The sequence below is a fragment of the Myotis yumanensis genome, unplaced genomic scaffold (assembly GCF_028538775.1).
Source record: "Myotis yumanensis isolate MYYU_CA2020_CCGP unplaced genomic scaffold, mMyoYum1.0.hap1 SCAF_3, whole genome shotgun sequence".
In the NCBI taxonomy this organism is placed as follows: Eukaryota; Metazoa; Chordata; class Mammalia; order Chiroptera; family Vespertilionidae; genus Myotis; species Myotis yumanensis.
In genome coordinates this window covers 160114235-160129624 of record NW_027223754.1, presented here as the reverse complement: position 1 = coordinate 160129624, position 15390 = coordinate 160114235, and the positions used below count along the sequence as shown (strand labels likewise).

At 35.2% G+C, this 15390-nt stretch overlaps 2 protein-coding genes across 2 annotated transcripts; both read left to right on the top strand.

Annotated features, from left to right (window-relative positions):
• The first annotated feature begins 2234 nt into the window (after positions 1-2234).
• On the top strand, positions 2235-3176 carry LOC139006408 (olfactory receptor 6C65-like). The gene has a single exon (XM_070408795.1). The coding sequence runs from the start codon at positions 2235-2237 to the stop codon at positions 3174-3176; it is 942 nt and encodes a 313-aa protein (XP_070264896.1).
• Positions 3177-11951: 8775 nt separating this feature from the next.
• Positions 11952-12890, top strand: LOC139005460 (olfactory receptor 6C2-like). The gene has a single exon (XM_070407688.1). It carries the CDS (start codon positions 11952-11954, stop codon positions 12888-12890), a length of 939 nt encoding a protein of 312 aa, XP_070263789.1.
• Positions 12891-15390: the final 2500 nt, after the last annotated feature.

Genomic DNA, 15390 nt, shown 5'->3' with positions numbered 1-15390 from the left:
GAAAAATAAAATAAAATAAAACCACACTGTTTTCAAAACAATAGTTAGAAAACCAGGGTTCCTGCTGGAAGGTAAAGAATGTAAAATATTTATATTATAATCTATCTCTCCTTTACTAAAGTTACTAAGATCAAGTAAGATTTTTCTAGCATTGAAGATTAAAATGTTATTTTTATGTAAATTTTGGAAAAAAAGAGCTAACCAAATACTTGGCTTTGGATTGTACAACTGGGGATATTTTTTTATATTGTGAGAAATTTGTTTCTCACAAACTTTTACTCCTATGCCATGAAGCTCATCTCTTCTCCATAGCTGTTATTTCTTGATTTTAACTCATGTTTTTGAGCCCTCTTCTTATAAACTAATAGGTTTACTTAATTAACCAGTAAAATACAGAACTTTCTCACCTCTACCAATTTCACTGCTAAATATAGTCCTGATCCCACATTTTTATTTATATTTTATATATTTAGTTTTTTAGACAGCGTTACCCACATTCCAAGGAAATATAGCTTCTGATTCTACTGTGTCATCAGTTCAAAATTTAAGACAAGGCTCTTTTTTTGGTCTTTCAGACTTAATATTGATTAACTATTTGAAACTGCCCATAGAGCTTTAGCCACAATGTCACCAACTCTTTTTTTTGTTGAATTCTTTATTGTTTAAAGTGTTACTTATGTCTCCTTCCACCACCACCCCCCATTGACCTCTCCCTGGCCTCTCACAGCCCCCAGATATGCCCTCTCTCCCCCTAATGTCTGTGTCCATGGTTATGCTTCTATGCATGCATATAAGTCCTTTACTTGATCTCTTAACAACACCCTCCCTGTCTTTCCTGTGAGGTTGACAGTCTGTTCCATGCTTCTCTGCCTCTGGATCTATTTTTGTTCATCAGTTTTCTTGATCACAAGTTGCAAGACTTCTTGAATATTTTTCTTACAGTCTGGATGTAGCACCTTCTACCAGCAACTGGGACTATATCACCTTTCTATCAGGGCCTCCTTACTTCAAGAATAAATTTTGTACTGGACTTATTCTTCCATATGTTCCATCTCACTCTACGCAACCAGGATCATCTCGCCAAATTCCACCAACACACTATATAAGTATGTTATTACATAAGGAAATCAAAGGCAGAAACAAGTTGTGAAATCTATGAAATGCTCCAAAATAAGCATCAAACACTGACAATTAAAGTAAGGCAACAGAGTGTTTAGGTTTCAGCAACTTACTACCACATGGGATTATATTATTGTAAGAATTTTTTCATTTATTTTTTCCTTGTTCTAATCAGCTGATAACTTAGATCCCTTAACTTTGGCTGTTAGAATGTCTTCTAAAAAGCCATAGGTTATTATTGAATTCACAAAGAAAAAATTACATTCTGTTTGCTTGTTTACTTATATATATGTACTCATATAAATGTGTGTGTGTGTGTGTGTGTGTGTGTGTGTGTGTAGTTTTGATGGTACTGATTCTTTTGTTGTTATTAATTATCTATATAGGTAGGGCTGACATGAAACATCCTGAGAAAATTGTGGGAGAAAAAATCTCTAAAAAATTAAACTTTAAAATGTTTCATTTTCTAAGAATGATTAGAACATGTTGTCATTGGTAAAACATTCTAATAAAGCTAATATAATATTTTGTATTTTATACCTAATTTTCATACACATGAACAAATTTTTAAGAGAAAGTAAAACACATTTGATAAGAATGTTTTTTTTCTTTTAAATATGTTTTTATTGATTTTAGAGAAGAAGGGAGAGAGAGAGCGAGAGAGAGAGAAACATCAATGATGAGAGAGAATATTGATCAGTAGTCTCTTGCAGACCCCTGAATGGAGATTAAGCCCAAAACCCAGACAAGTGCCCTGACTGGGAATCGAACTGTGACCTCTTGGTTCATGGGTCAATGCTCAACCACTGAGGCCACACCAGCTGGGCAAATATATTTTTCTTGTACAGATGTGTTTATTAGAACTTTCAAGTGACTCACTTAATATTAAATGGCTAATGATTTACAAAGCAGATACTAAGTATAACTTTCTTTGTCCTGGATCACATATATGTTCAGAATTCAGTAAAACTTGGTATCTAACTTATTGGTCCATAATATTAAATACAGTATTTCTTAAGCTGGCAGGGGTGATTTTTAAAAGAAGTAATCCTGTAATTACTAAATCATCGTTTTTTGTTTGCATTTACAGATGTGGAAGAAGTTAACAATGAGAAATGAAAAACCAAACATCTGTAAAAGAGTTCATTCTTCTGGGATTAACAGATGACCCAGAGTTAAATGCTTTAATTTTTCTATTTCTATTTTTCACATACATACTGAGTATAACTGGAAACATGACAATTATCACCCTTACTTTGATAGATTCACACCTCAAAACCCCCATGTATTTTTTCCTTAGGAATTTCTCTTTCCTAGAAATCTTATTTACCACAGTTTCTATTCCTAGATTCCTGGTCAGCATTGCAACAGGGGATATGACCATTTCTTATCATTCTTGCATGGCTCAGGTATTTTTTCTCATTCTCCTTGGTTCAACAGAATTTTTCCTTTTGACTGCTATGTCCTATGATCGGTATGTGGCTATCTGTAAGCCACTGCACTACACAGTAATAATGAATAGCAGAATCTGCAACCAGCTTGTAATGAGTTCTTGGCTGGCTGGATTTCTCATTATCTTCCCACCTGTGATCATGGGACTTCAACTGGATTTCTGTGACTCCAACATCATTGACCACTTCACCTGTGACTCTTCTCCTATGCTACTGATCTCCTGCACAGACACAGCATCCCTAGAGCTCCTGGCCTTTTTTCTGGCGGTATTCACGCTCATGGTAACCTTAACATTAGTGATTCTTTCCTATGTATTCATCCTTAAAATGATCCTCAGAATCCCCTCTGCTGAGCAAAGGAAAAAGGCCTTTTCCACTTGTTCCTCACACATGATTGTTGTCTCTATTTCTTATGGCAGTTGCATTTTCATGTATGTCAAAACTTCAGCAAAAGAAGGAGTGGCTTTGACCAAGGGTATAGCAGTGCTCAATACCTCTGTTGCCCCAATGCTAAATCCGTTTATTTACTCCTTAAGAAACCAGCAGGTAAAGCAGTCCTTTAAGAACTTGGTCAAAAAATGTTTCTCAAATAAATTTTCATCATAAATTTATGGCCTGAACTTTATTTAAATGAAATATTATGCCTAACATAATATTAATATTGTTATATTTCTCCATCCACTGCTATACTTCCTTTTCCTTCAAGTTTTATTCTCTATTTATACCATTTTGACCTCATTTGGCTCAACTATCTTTTAAAATCTACCTGCCCTGAAATTTTTCTGAGCATGATTAATTTGTTGTTGCATAGATGAGAATGACATTTTTTTAAATGCCAGAATTTAGTTTACAAATCATTGAAGATCTTTTCCTTTGGACACCAATAAAAATTAAATAAAGTTATAACCAAGGAATTCTAAAAATATATTTCTCTCAGTAGATATGCACAGAGTATTAAAATAAGGTTTTCTGGAGATACTGTATCCTAAGTCTAATGTTCTTATATTTGCCCTCATCTCTCCTATGGTTTTTACATTATGAATGTTTATCTATGCTACTTGGGACATAGATATAATATCTTCATTGTCAATTCCATCCTTTACTATTATAATGTATCTTGTTTAATGATTTTTGGACCAAATTTCAAAGTTACTACAAGTATGGTATTGATATTCATGTAGGACCCCACTACTCTTATCAGAAAACATCTGATAAACTATATTGATGATTCCTCCATAGCCCATTACTTTCTTTAAATTTGTTGATGCTGAGCCTAGAGTTCATCTGAGGTTTCCTTGGGAATAACCTGGACTGTCTTTAGGTTTCCTAAGATCCAATAGCTTCTCTGTTGACTTTTTTGGCAATTAAAACCATATGCTTTCTAACTCCCATACAGTTCTTGCATTTTATTGTATGCCAATGATACCCTAAAATGTGTTTCAGTGTTTGAATGATTTCATTATTTTATATATATATATATATATATATATATATATATATATATATATAATTCAGATTTTTTGAGGACATTGAAGATGTGGATTTAAATGTTTGCTCTGTTTAAACCTTGACACACATCTTTTCTATAAGAAGTTCTTAATTATAGCTTTATACATTTAAGAATAAACTTCATTCAATATTCATTCATTTGTCTCTTTTCCATCTTCTTTCACAAATGATGCATGCACATATAAGATCATTTAATTTACCATCAAGACACTATTTCTTGTTGTCTATAGGACATTCTTCCTTAATATTCTTTTATATTAAACATTTTATTTTAGTTTATAAATTTACTTTATTGTTAATAAGTTTAAAAGATGTCCTCCCCCCCCCCCCCTTTTTTAATTCTCAATGCTTGGATTCTCTTTTATCACCATTAAAATGTGACTTCTACCCAACAGGTGAGGCTCAGTAATTGAACCTCAACCTGTGAACCAAGAGGTCACGGTTTGATCCCCGTTCAGGACAAATTCCAGGGTTTAAGGCTCAGCCCCAGTGGGGGGTGTGCAGTAGGCAGCCCATCAATGATTCTTTCTCATCATTGATGTTTCTATCTCTCTCTCTCTCCCCCCGTCCTCTGTGAAATCAGTAAATATATATATATTCTAAAAATATGACTTCTTCTAACAAGTGCTTAATGAAACAGGGTTACCTGTAATCAAACACAGGTAAAAATTAACAAAGTGTTGGAGAGTATTAATGTCTAAAGCATCCAATAGTATTTAAATTTTTGTGTCTTAGCAAAAACATTTGCTTATAAAAAGTGTTTTGCTCAATTTGATGGTAACTTCAGTGAGAACTGAGAAGTATGATGGACTCTCTTATTAGGCAGCTTAGACATGAATTCTCCTGCTCTTCCAGAATCATGTTTTTTTCTCTCTCTTTGCATGACAAGGCTTTTCATTTTTGCAGTTGTTACTTTGGAGATTCTACATAAATCCAGATACTTGCTTGCATTCATTGATGGAGACATTAGCAATCCAGTGCTCAATAAAGTCCAGGTCCTTCAATGTATATGAGCAGAGAGAAATAGGGTGCTAGTAAGTTTTAACAACTAGTTATCAGAAAAGAATACACAGACATAATATAAATTTTACAAATATAAGTTACAAATAATAAAGTATACAATAAACTTCATTGTAAATTCTGTATACTCAATAGATTTTTACAGAATTATTTCATTGATTTTTACCAATTACATACTCAAAACTAACCAATCTTTGCAAATGAACCAGCTTGACAAATGCAGTTTAACTTAACACGATATAGTTGCATTTAGCACTCAAATGCACAATTGGAAACAGGCGTTTCAATACTTTCAATAACTTAAAATAATTTTTGAAAAAGAAAGCAGGTAAATATATGGAAGACTTGAACAACATTATGAACCAAATAGATCTAAATGAAATTTTTAGAATATTCCATCCAACATCAACAGAGTACTCATTTTTTCTAGTATCACACAAAACATGAAAGGGAATAATAAAGATCAATGAAATAGAAACAAGAAAAACAAAATTTCAAATATCAATGAAACCAAAGCTGGCTACTTAAGAATATCACAAAATTGATAAATTTTTCATTGTCTGCCCACCATCCAAACTAAAATCATCTTCCATCACCATATGTTTGGTCCCCTTTACCTGTTATTAACCTCCTACCCCGTTCTTTTGGTAACCACCATACTATTGTCTGTGCCCATGAGTATCAGTTTTATGTCCCACATGTGAGTGAAATCATATGGTTCTTAACTTACTCTGACTTATTTTGCTTTGTATAATATTTTCAAGGTCCATACATGTTCTCTCAAATGGCAGTATGGGTAGTAGCACACCATGCTGACCTACACTGGTAAATATCTTTAAGAGATGGAGTACCTACCTCCCTAGGATTCCAAAATTCTCATTACCTAAAGTTCCCGTTTTGTTGACACACACACCGCTTCTGGTATCTTTATGTCAGGATTGACTAATTCAGAACAATTGATCCATAAATGCAGAGCTATGCCCGCAGAGCTAAAGAAATGTCTGGATTTTGAGAACAGTTCTAATATGGGTTGCATACACATTATTCAATCATTAATGGAATGGTGCAGTAGGAGACAGACCAAATGCTAACCTATCTACACATACTGCTTATGTAACCTTGGGTAAGTTACATAACCCCTCAGTACTTCAATTTCATCACTTGCAAAATGAGGTTCTTAATAGGGCCTACTGGAAGCATTTTGGGGCACAGGTTAAAGGCTATTTAGATCTTTGGTATAATAATAATAATAATAATAATAATAATAATAATAATAATAATAAATGTAACAATAATACAGACAGTCCTTGTGTTACATTGGATTTGACATATATCGTTTCGTGGTTACATCGCCATCTTTCATTTATTTATATAAAAAAAGTTCTATTAAAATTGCTTATACTTATATCAGGCTTGTGCTTTTTTTCCTTATTACCAGGATGAGCACCTGGCCTCTGTCTAATGCTATTGTTCTGTCTTAGTGTCTCAAAGGACAGCATTCCTGATGCTGCTGTTTTAGTTGCTTTGCCAAAGTTCATGATGCAAAAGATTTATTAGTGACATTAGAACCTGGGTCTCCAAGGATTCTTTATTTTATTCACTCAGGTGATCCCAGTGCACCTCCAAAAGACTGAGCAGAAAAACATAAACATAATTATTTGGGGAGTAGGAAAGCCAACTTCTTGCTCAGAGCCATCATAGCTCTTCCAAAACCCAGAGGAAGTTCTTTTATTCTCCCCTGTTACCTTGGATTTTATTCCCTTTGTGACAGAGATCAAAGGAAAATGTTTCCAGCATTTACAGTAAGAAAGATCAACTAATGAGAGTCTTAATATGATATGAAAATGAGAAATTTGAAGAACTGGAGAGGCTCCAGAAGATCCCTGGAGAGTAAGGGTAGGTTGATAACCCTTTTAGACCAGCGGAGAGGCATGTCTCCCTGAACACGGCACAGTTAAAAACAATGAGGAGGTGCGGGCAGAAACCATGAAAAATTATCAAAAGAATAAGTGTCATAAGGTAGATATGTGAGTTACTTTTCCTTTTGAGAGATAAGAAAAAATATTTGTTGGCATATCTTTCTGTAACATGGTTAATTAAGCTTATATCAACTTTTAACATGGAAAATTGTAGTAGAAATGTTATGAATTATACAATTGTCCTTTCTAAGACTAAGGGCACAGCCAGGGTTATATTTTTTATCCTTAAATAGTCACCCATATAGTGCAATATCAAGAACATACAGAAATATACTTTCCAAATCCCTGGAATTTATACCCAAAAAGAATATTACATTGCTTAAAATGTGATCAATTTCTTTTATTTCTTTTTTTCAAATAATGTGCGAACCATTTCCCGTATGGTTCAGCGTTTGGGATCTGGACAAGACCTGCGCTCAAATGACAAAGATGAGACAAGAAATAATAATTTGGAAATATTGGGGGCCAGGTGGGAAGCCTGATGCAAGGGGAAGGACTTCCACTGGTGCCCAGGCCTTGCCAACCTTTTATCCAATTTTGGATACACCTATAGCCCTTAGTCAGGCAGGCAATTCTGGTAACAGACAGACTATCTTAAAGGTCAGTAAATATTAGCAAAGAATTACTCTGAGACTATTTGGTCAGGAAATTGCTTGAGCCACCATTGTCTCGACTAAACAATTGGTGCATAGCTCTGGCCCTTGCAAGGGCTCAAGGTTCACCAGCGTTCACGCTCCTTGTTTGCACTTCTCTGATAGTGAAGACAATGGGTAGCTTCCAACAAGATAAAATATATATTTTTTATTGATTTCAGAGAGGAAGGGAGAGGGAGAGAGAAATATCAATGATGCAAGAGAATTATTGATCTGCTGCAGATCGAGCCTGCAATCCAGGCAGGTGCCCTTGACTGGAATCTAACCTCATGCCTCCATCCCCAGGCCAACACTCTATCCACTGAGCCAAACCTTTAGGATGGGAACAATTTCCTTTTTAAAAAAATGTTATTGATTGATTTCAGAGAGAAAGAGAAAGAAAGATCAATTTGTTATTCCACTTATTTATGCATTCATTGGTTGATTCTTGTATGTGCCCGGACCCAGGATGGAATCTGCAACCATGGTGTATCAGGACTACACTCTAACCAACTGAACTACCCAGCCAGGGCAAGTTTGAACACTTCCTAAATAGATAATATCCTTTTATTATTAAAAACAGGCAGAAACAATTCCATCCTTCCTAAGCATCTATTAGTTCAACAGAAATGTCCCCTTAATATCTAAATTACTCACTAGAGCAATTCAATGACTAAAAGAGAGACACTTTTTGTTCCACAAGATAGCAAGATTGAAAATAGTATCTTTCTCTCTCTCTCTCTCTCTCTCTCTCTCTCTCTCTCTCTCTCTCTCCGTCTTTTACCATATGATTCTATTTTTTTAAGTACCTAAAGCAAATTACTAGAAATAGAAAGAAGAACACTGTTTGCCAATGGCAGGGGAAAGAGGAAAATAGGGAGAAAAACGTGATTTTAAATATACCTGGCAATCATTTGAGAGCCTAAGAGCATGTTGCTTAAGAAATACTGTGCAGCCCTGACCGGTTTGCTCAGTGGATAGAGTGTCGGCCTGCGGACTGAAGGGTCCCAGGTTCGATTCCGGTCAGGGGCATGTACCTCGGTTGCAGGCACATTCCCAGTAGGGAGTGTGCAGGAGGCAGCTGATCAATGTTTCTCTCTCAATGATGTTTCTGATTCTCTATCCCTCTCTCTTCCTCTCTGTAAAAATCAATAAAATATGTTTTTTTAAAAAAAAGAAGTACTCTGCAGAGGTGTAATAGAACTGTATTGGTACAAGAAGCATGTCCCATTTAGGGTTACGGAAGCATGATCACACACATTCACATACTATTCTGGGTTTTTTTTTATTAAACTCTCAAATAACTGTTCTCTCTACAATTTCCAAGAATAAAACAACATTTTTCCAAAATTGAAAAGAGTATCTCACTAAGACCATTTTTGCCTGTCGTGTATTCAGAGGAGGAAGTATGGAAAAGGAGATGACAGCAAGGTTGTCAATTTTTAGTGACTTCATAGTTTGTTCTGCTTATTGCCCTTTTTATAGCCCCAGAGTAACTGGGAGAGAAATATGTCTAAGGGAAATCAGATTTAAGACAAAGCAACGATTATGTAAACCATAGTAAATTTTTAGCGTAAAATTTCACTTCGTTGGCCTTAAACAAATACACAGCCAGATATTTCTCCAGAAAAAAAAATAGATTTATTTGGGAACAATAAGAAATAATAATTTGGTATTCAACATTTAATTTCATTTTTGTTGCTGTGACACAAAGGCGGTGTCATTCTTGGATTAAAATGTTGGATTTCTTGTTAATATATTTAAAACTGCAACCAGTAATAACACCCTTAATATTTTTATTACATATGATATTTTATTTCAACAAATTTAATTATTTAGACCATAACCAATTGCAATTTGGGGCATGTGATCTAATGGCCAAACTTGCGCTCATCCAAAGAAGCATAAGAGAGGAGGTTCTTTTATAGAGAAAAGTGGGAATTCAGATGGGTTTTTGTAAACAAAAGTTCCATGGCAGTTTAACATCTAGTGGCTTTTCTTTGGCTGAGTTTTAACAGTCTTTCATTGGCTGAGTGACTGTCTATTGAGGGGAAGATCGTCCTTCTTCCTGTTAGAGGAGTAGAATAGAAAAACATCTTGTTGGAGGTAAGACAATGGGTGGTAAGGTGTGATCTTCACCTACAGACCCTCCCGACGCTAATTTCAATGAGGTTTCTGTTTATTAATCTTTATAACTTGCATATAAGAAAAGTCATTAATAAATTGATCTTATCTAACACAAGCAAAAATAGAATTTGCATAGAGAAAGAGGATGAGGGGGTTTGAAAAAATCTCAGAGATTTGGAAAGCAAAGCACTATTTGTCTTTCCTTGTATAAGCTATTGATTGGTATAAGGCTCAGAAAGAGATCACACCTTTGGGAGTAGAAGGATCATCTAAGGAATCTGTTTTCATTATTAATCTATTTCTTGAGAAACCTTGAAGGTTTAATACATGAGGTAAGTATATGTGGCAGACTGTCATTATATAATGTTGGCGGGTAACTTTGTTATTGTTTCCATCTTAGTGGTTTCAACTCTGCATCATTTCCCTTATTTGAGTTGTGTGTGTTTTTCATAGATTCCCCTGTGTTAGTGTCCATTTTCCTGTGTTCCTGCCTTCATAGCAAGATTGGCTTTGCTATATGTATCTCATGGGATTTTATTAGACACATGTCCATAGAAACAAAGGAATCAATTTTCCAGACTCAGAGGGCCGTTATTTGTAGGATGTATTTTAATGCAACTGAGTGAAAAATCATTCATATAGCAAACTAATTAATGTCTCCTGGGAAATCCCATTTTATTCCTTGAAGAAAAAAGTACCAGGAAGCCTAAAGATTATGTACTCAGATAGGACATATTTTCATAGTTATCATTGTACATAAATAATTAATGATGGTAAATGACAAGGAGCAGTTAGAAATAGAGTCGCTTCCTCTTGCTAAAGACTATACATAATGCTCAAAAATAATATCAACAAAATAAGACTCATAATACAGGAAAAAGAAGCCAGTTAGTATTCTATTCATCCTTCATGTGTATCTGAAATTATAATGTAAATTTAGAAATTACGTGGTTACAATGATATAATGAACAGCACCAACTGGGAGGGAGATGTGGATATATGTGATGATGTCAAATTTGGGCAATAACTTTTCTTAACTGTCTGGGTGGATCTCAAATATTAATATGCATATGAAAGTCTTGATTATCATACCAACATTATTCTGATTTTTAATTTCTCCACTGTCACCTAACCCCTCTTTCCCAGTGCCTGGCTAAAATTAACTAAAGTGAATATTTTTGTATAATTTTAATGAGTTTTATAATAAAGAGTCTAGCCTTGTGCTTCACAGTAATGAAGTTCCTGTAGGTGTTAGAAAATCAGTAGGGAGGGGTTGGAAGTGAAAGTCAGGTTGCAGAGGCTTAAAGACTAAACTAAGTAGAGGTATGAGGATGAGGTAGAACTACTACTCTCTTTTTAAAGAAATTAAAAACATAATGCAAAAGGCACCACCTGGAAGACTATAGTTAGTGATATTAAATGTAATTTTAGCTTCGGGATTTTGAGAGAAAAGGTACCAGAGTCAATTAACTGAAAATAACATGAGTGCATCTAAAGATACTCCTTTGTAAATATCTTGAACACAATATTTCTGACACTATAGACAATGTAATTATCCATCAAATCATCTTAGGGCTAAGAAGAAGGCATAAAAGTAAAGAAGAATAAACAAAGAAAAATCTAAAGATTTATTATTATATTTTGTTTTCCAGGAGAAATGCAATTTACTCTTAAAACAATCCTTTGATTGGGACAATTGAAGAGAATTCATGTTCTTAACCATCTGGATATGTCCTGTATCTAAGGTTTATCTTGGATAAAGAAGGCTTAAGGAATATCATCCCTTTTCCTAACTTATTTGTAAATCCAATTCACATAATGAATTATAATAAACTACATTTATAAATTTTGAAGAGTAAATAATGATCTGAGAAAAAGTTGGATTATTTAACAATAACAGGAATCCTGAAGGAATAATCTTTTGCTCAGACAAGTAATATTATGGAAGTTTATTGGAATAGTGGCAATATTGATTATGATGAGAAAAGGAGAAAATAAATGTAGACTGCTTTTCTTGGTTTTTCAATATAGTCTTTTACTACAGAATTTGAATACCTATGTCATCATAAAAATCTATTTTTACATGCTGACTGGGTAGATTTCAAAAGTCAGTGATGGGAAACCACACATCAGTAACAACGTTTATCCTGCTGGGACTAACAAATGACCCACAACTACAAATTTTGCTTTTTGTCTTTTTATTTCTGACCTACATATTCAGTGTGACAGGGAACCTGACTATTATCACCCTCACACTGCTGGACTCCCATCTGAAAACTCCTATGTACTTTTTCCTCAGAAATTTTTCCTTCTTAGAAGTCTCATTTACCACTGTCTGCATTCCTAGATTCTTGTACAGTATATCAACTGGGGATAATACCATTAGCTATAATGCTTGTGCAAGCCAAATATTTTTTGTTGTTTTCTTTGGAGCAACAGAATTTTTTCTCCTGGCAGCCATGTCCTATGACCGCTATGTTGCTATCTGTAAGCCGCTTCATTACATGACCATCATGAACAATAGGGTGTGTACCTTATTAGTCCTCTGCTGTTGGCTGTCTGGCTTGATGATCATTCTCCCACCCCTTGGCTTGGGCCTCCAGCTGGAATTCTGTGACTCCAATGCCATTGATCATTTTATCTGTGATACAAGTCCCCTCCTGAAGATCTCATGCTCAGATACATGGGTATCTGAACAAATGGCTATTGTTGTGGCTGTATTTGCTCTCATTATCACCCTCGTGTGTGTGTTTCTGTCCTACACATTCATCATTCGGACAATTTTGAGATTCCCCTCCGTCCAAGAAAGAAAAAAGGCCTTTTCTACTTGCTCGTCCCACATGATTGTGGTCTCCATCACCTATGGCAGCTGCATCTTCATCTACATCAAGCCCTCGGCAAAGGATGAGGTGGCCATAAATAAAGGTGTCTCAGTGCTCACTACTTCTGTTGCACCCTTGTTGAACCCCTTCATTTACACCCTGAGGAATAAGCAAGTGAAACAAGCTTTCCATGACTTTGTAAAAAGGGTAATATTTCTCTCAACGAAATAGAAGTTTGGATGAATCAGAGTAAAATGAAAGAAGAAAGTCTTCTAAATAGTTAACAGCTTCTAATTTATTTCATTGCTTTGTGCCTATAATTTACTCATAGTAGTCTTCTCAAAGGCATTAATACTGCATCTCACCTTAATCAAACTCCTTCTTCTTTCAAACCAAGCTCAAACATCATGTTTTTCTTCATTGTGTAGCTATAAAATGTATTTCCAAGTAATTGAACTTGCCTCTATTTCTGACCTACTCTTTTTGTCAGTGCTCTGTAAAAAAAGAAATAATGAAATTTAAAAGTATATAAATTATATAAAAGATTCATTATGTAATAACATTACTAGTTTTTCTAAGTCAAATTTATGAAAGTTAACATTATAAATCTAAGAGTCAAATAAAAATTAGAAAACAGCAATAGCAAAGATGTATTAAAATAAGTTAAATCAAATTAGACATTCCAGGCTAATTAAAATAATGGATATTGCAAAGTGGAAATGAAGATAACACTGGGAGTTTGAGAATAATCAGAATTGAAGAAGTAGAAACATCTTCAGAATGACTAATAAGATGTACAGTAGTCCCCCATATACAGAGGGAATATGTTCCAGCACCTCAGTAGATGCCTGAAACCTCAGATAGTACTGAACTCTATCTGTGGTGTTTTTCCTTTGCATACATAACTTTTCATTTAAAAGGAGGACTTCACAGCTTCTCTTTGGGATACTCAAATTGCCAGCATCACTACTTTTATCATTTGGAGCTATTAGTAAATAAAATAAGAGTTACTTGAACATGAGAACTTCAATACCTCAATAGTTGATCTGTTAACTTAGCTACTTGGTGATAATGAGCAGGTAGCATATACAGTGTGAACAGAAGGATAATTCAGGTCCAGATGGAACAGAGATGGATGGCATGAGGTTCCATCACAGTGCTCAGAAGATGAGCAATTTAAATCATATGAATTATTTATTTCTCTAACGGTCCATTTAAAATTTGCAGACCACAGTTAACCACAGGTAATTGAAACCAGAAAAAGTGAAATTAAAGATAAGGGGGAGACTATATTATTTGCAATTTATTTATATTCATGAGCAAAATTCACTGGAAAGGCATATATTTGATTTAAAATAAATTTAAAGATAATGTCACTTTTTATGGGTTTTAAAATTAGAATAGATGCACAAGAGTGAGCTGGAATACCAAATTTTATTTGCTTATAAAATAACTATTCACATCAAGATAAGGTTCATGAATGATTTAAGAAGATATCATGAATATTCAACTGGCAAAAAAAGGGGAGAAAGGGAACTACTAAAGGGAATAATTATAGGAATTATGATCAAGGGGACAACTGAAGAAAATATTCCTAAACTGAAGATCTTAGAGTTTGAAGCAAGTCACAGTGTGCTTGTCAAAAGGAAGGAAGGAAGGAAGGAAGGAAGGAAGGAAGGAAGGAAGGAAGGAAGGAAGGAAGAGAGGGAGGGAGGGAGGGAGGGAGGGAGGGAGGGAGGAAGGAAGGAAGGAAGGAAGGAAGGAAGGAAGGAAGGAAGGAAGGAAGGAAGGAAGGAAGGAAGAAAATGTATATTTTTTGGTGGGGTGCTCAATCTCTTCATCTTTTTTCACCCAGCTTTCGAACTGCCCTCCCCTCTGATAGCTATGGATCTGGAAATTAGGTTAAGTGAAATAAGCCAGTCAGACACATATGATCTCACTTATATCTAATCAACAAGATAATTTAACAAACTAAATAGAAATAGAAGCATGGTGCCCTGACTGGTTTAGTTCAGTGGATAGAGCATCAGCCTGTAGACTGAAGGGTCCCAGGTTCGATTCCAGTCAAGGGCATGTACCTTGGTTGCGTACACATCTCCAGTAGGGAGTGTTCAGGAGGCAGCTGATTGATGTTTCTCTCTTATCGATGTTTCTAACTCTCTATCCCTCTCTCTTCCTCTCTGTAAAAAAATCAATAAAATATATTTTAAAAAAAGAAATAGAAGCATGGATATATAGGTACTATTTATTTGAAAGATGAGCTATGAAAATGCAATTAAACAATCTTTTAAATTATTTCTATGGACAGAATTTTTAAAATAAGTGCCTTTTAGAAAGACCAATTTCACTGTGCTACATTTAACTAACCCTTGTTTTATTTAATAACTAGAGGCCCAGTGCTCTCAAAGTCCAGGACCCCTCATTCCTTACCGCTCAGCTTGCTGCTCCTTAGTGCTGCCGCAGAGGCAGGAGAGGGTCCTTCCACTGCTGCTGCGCTAGCCAGCCCTGAGCCCAGCTTTTGGCTATGCTGTGCTCCCACTGTGGAAACTCACTGATCACCAGGGGACAGCTCCTGAATTGAGCATCTGCCCCCTGGTGGTCAGTGCGCATCATAGCAACCAGTCGTTCTGGTCATTCTGCCATAATGATCCCTTAGGCTTTTATTATATAGACTAGAGGCCCAATGCACAAAAATGTGTGCATTCGGGGGGGGGGGGGTCCCTCAGCCTGG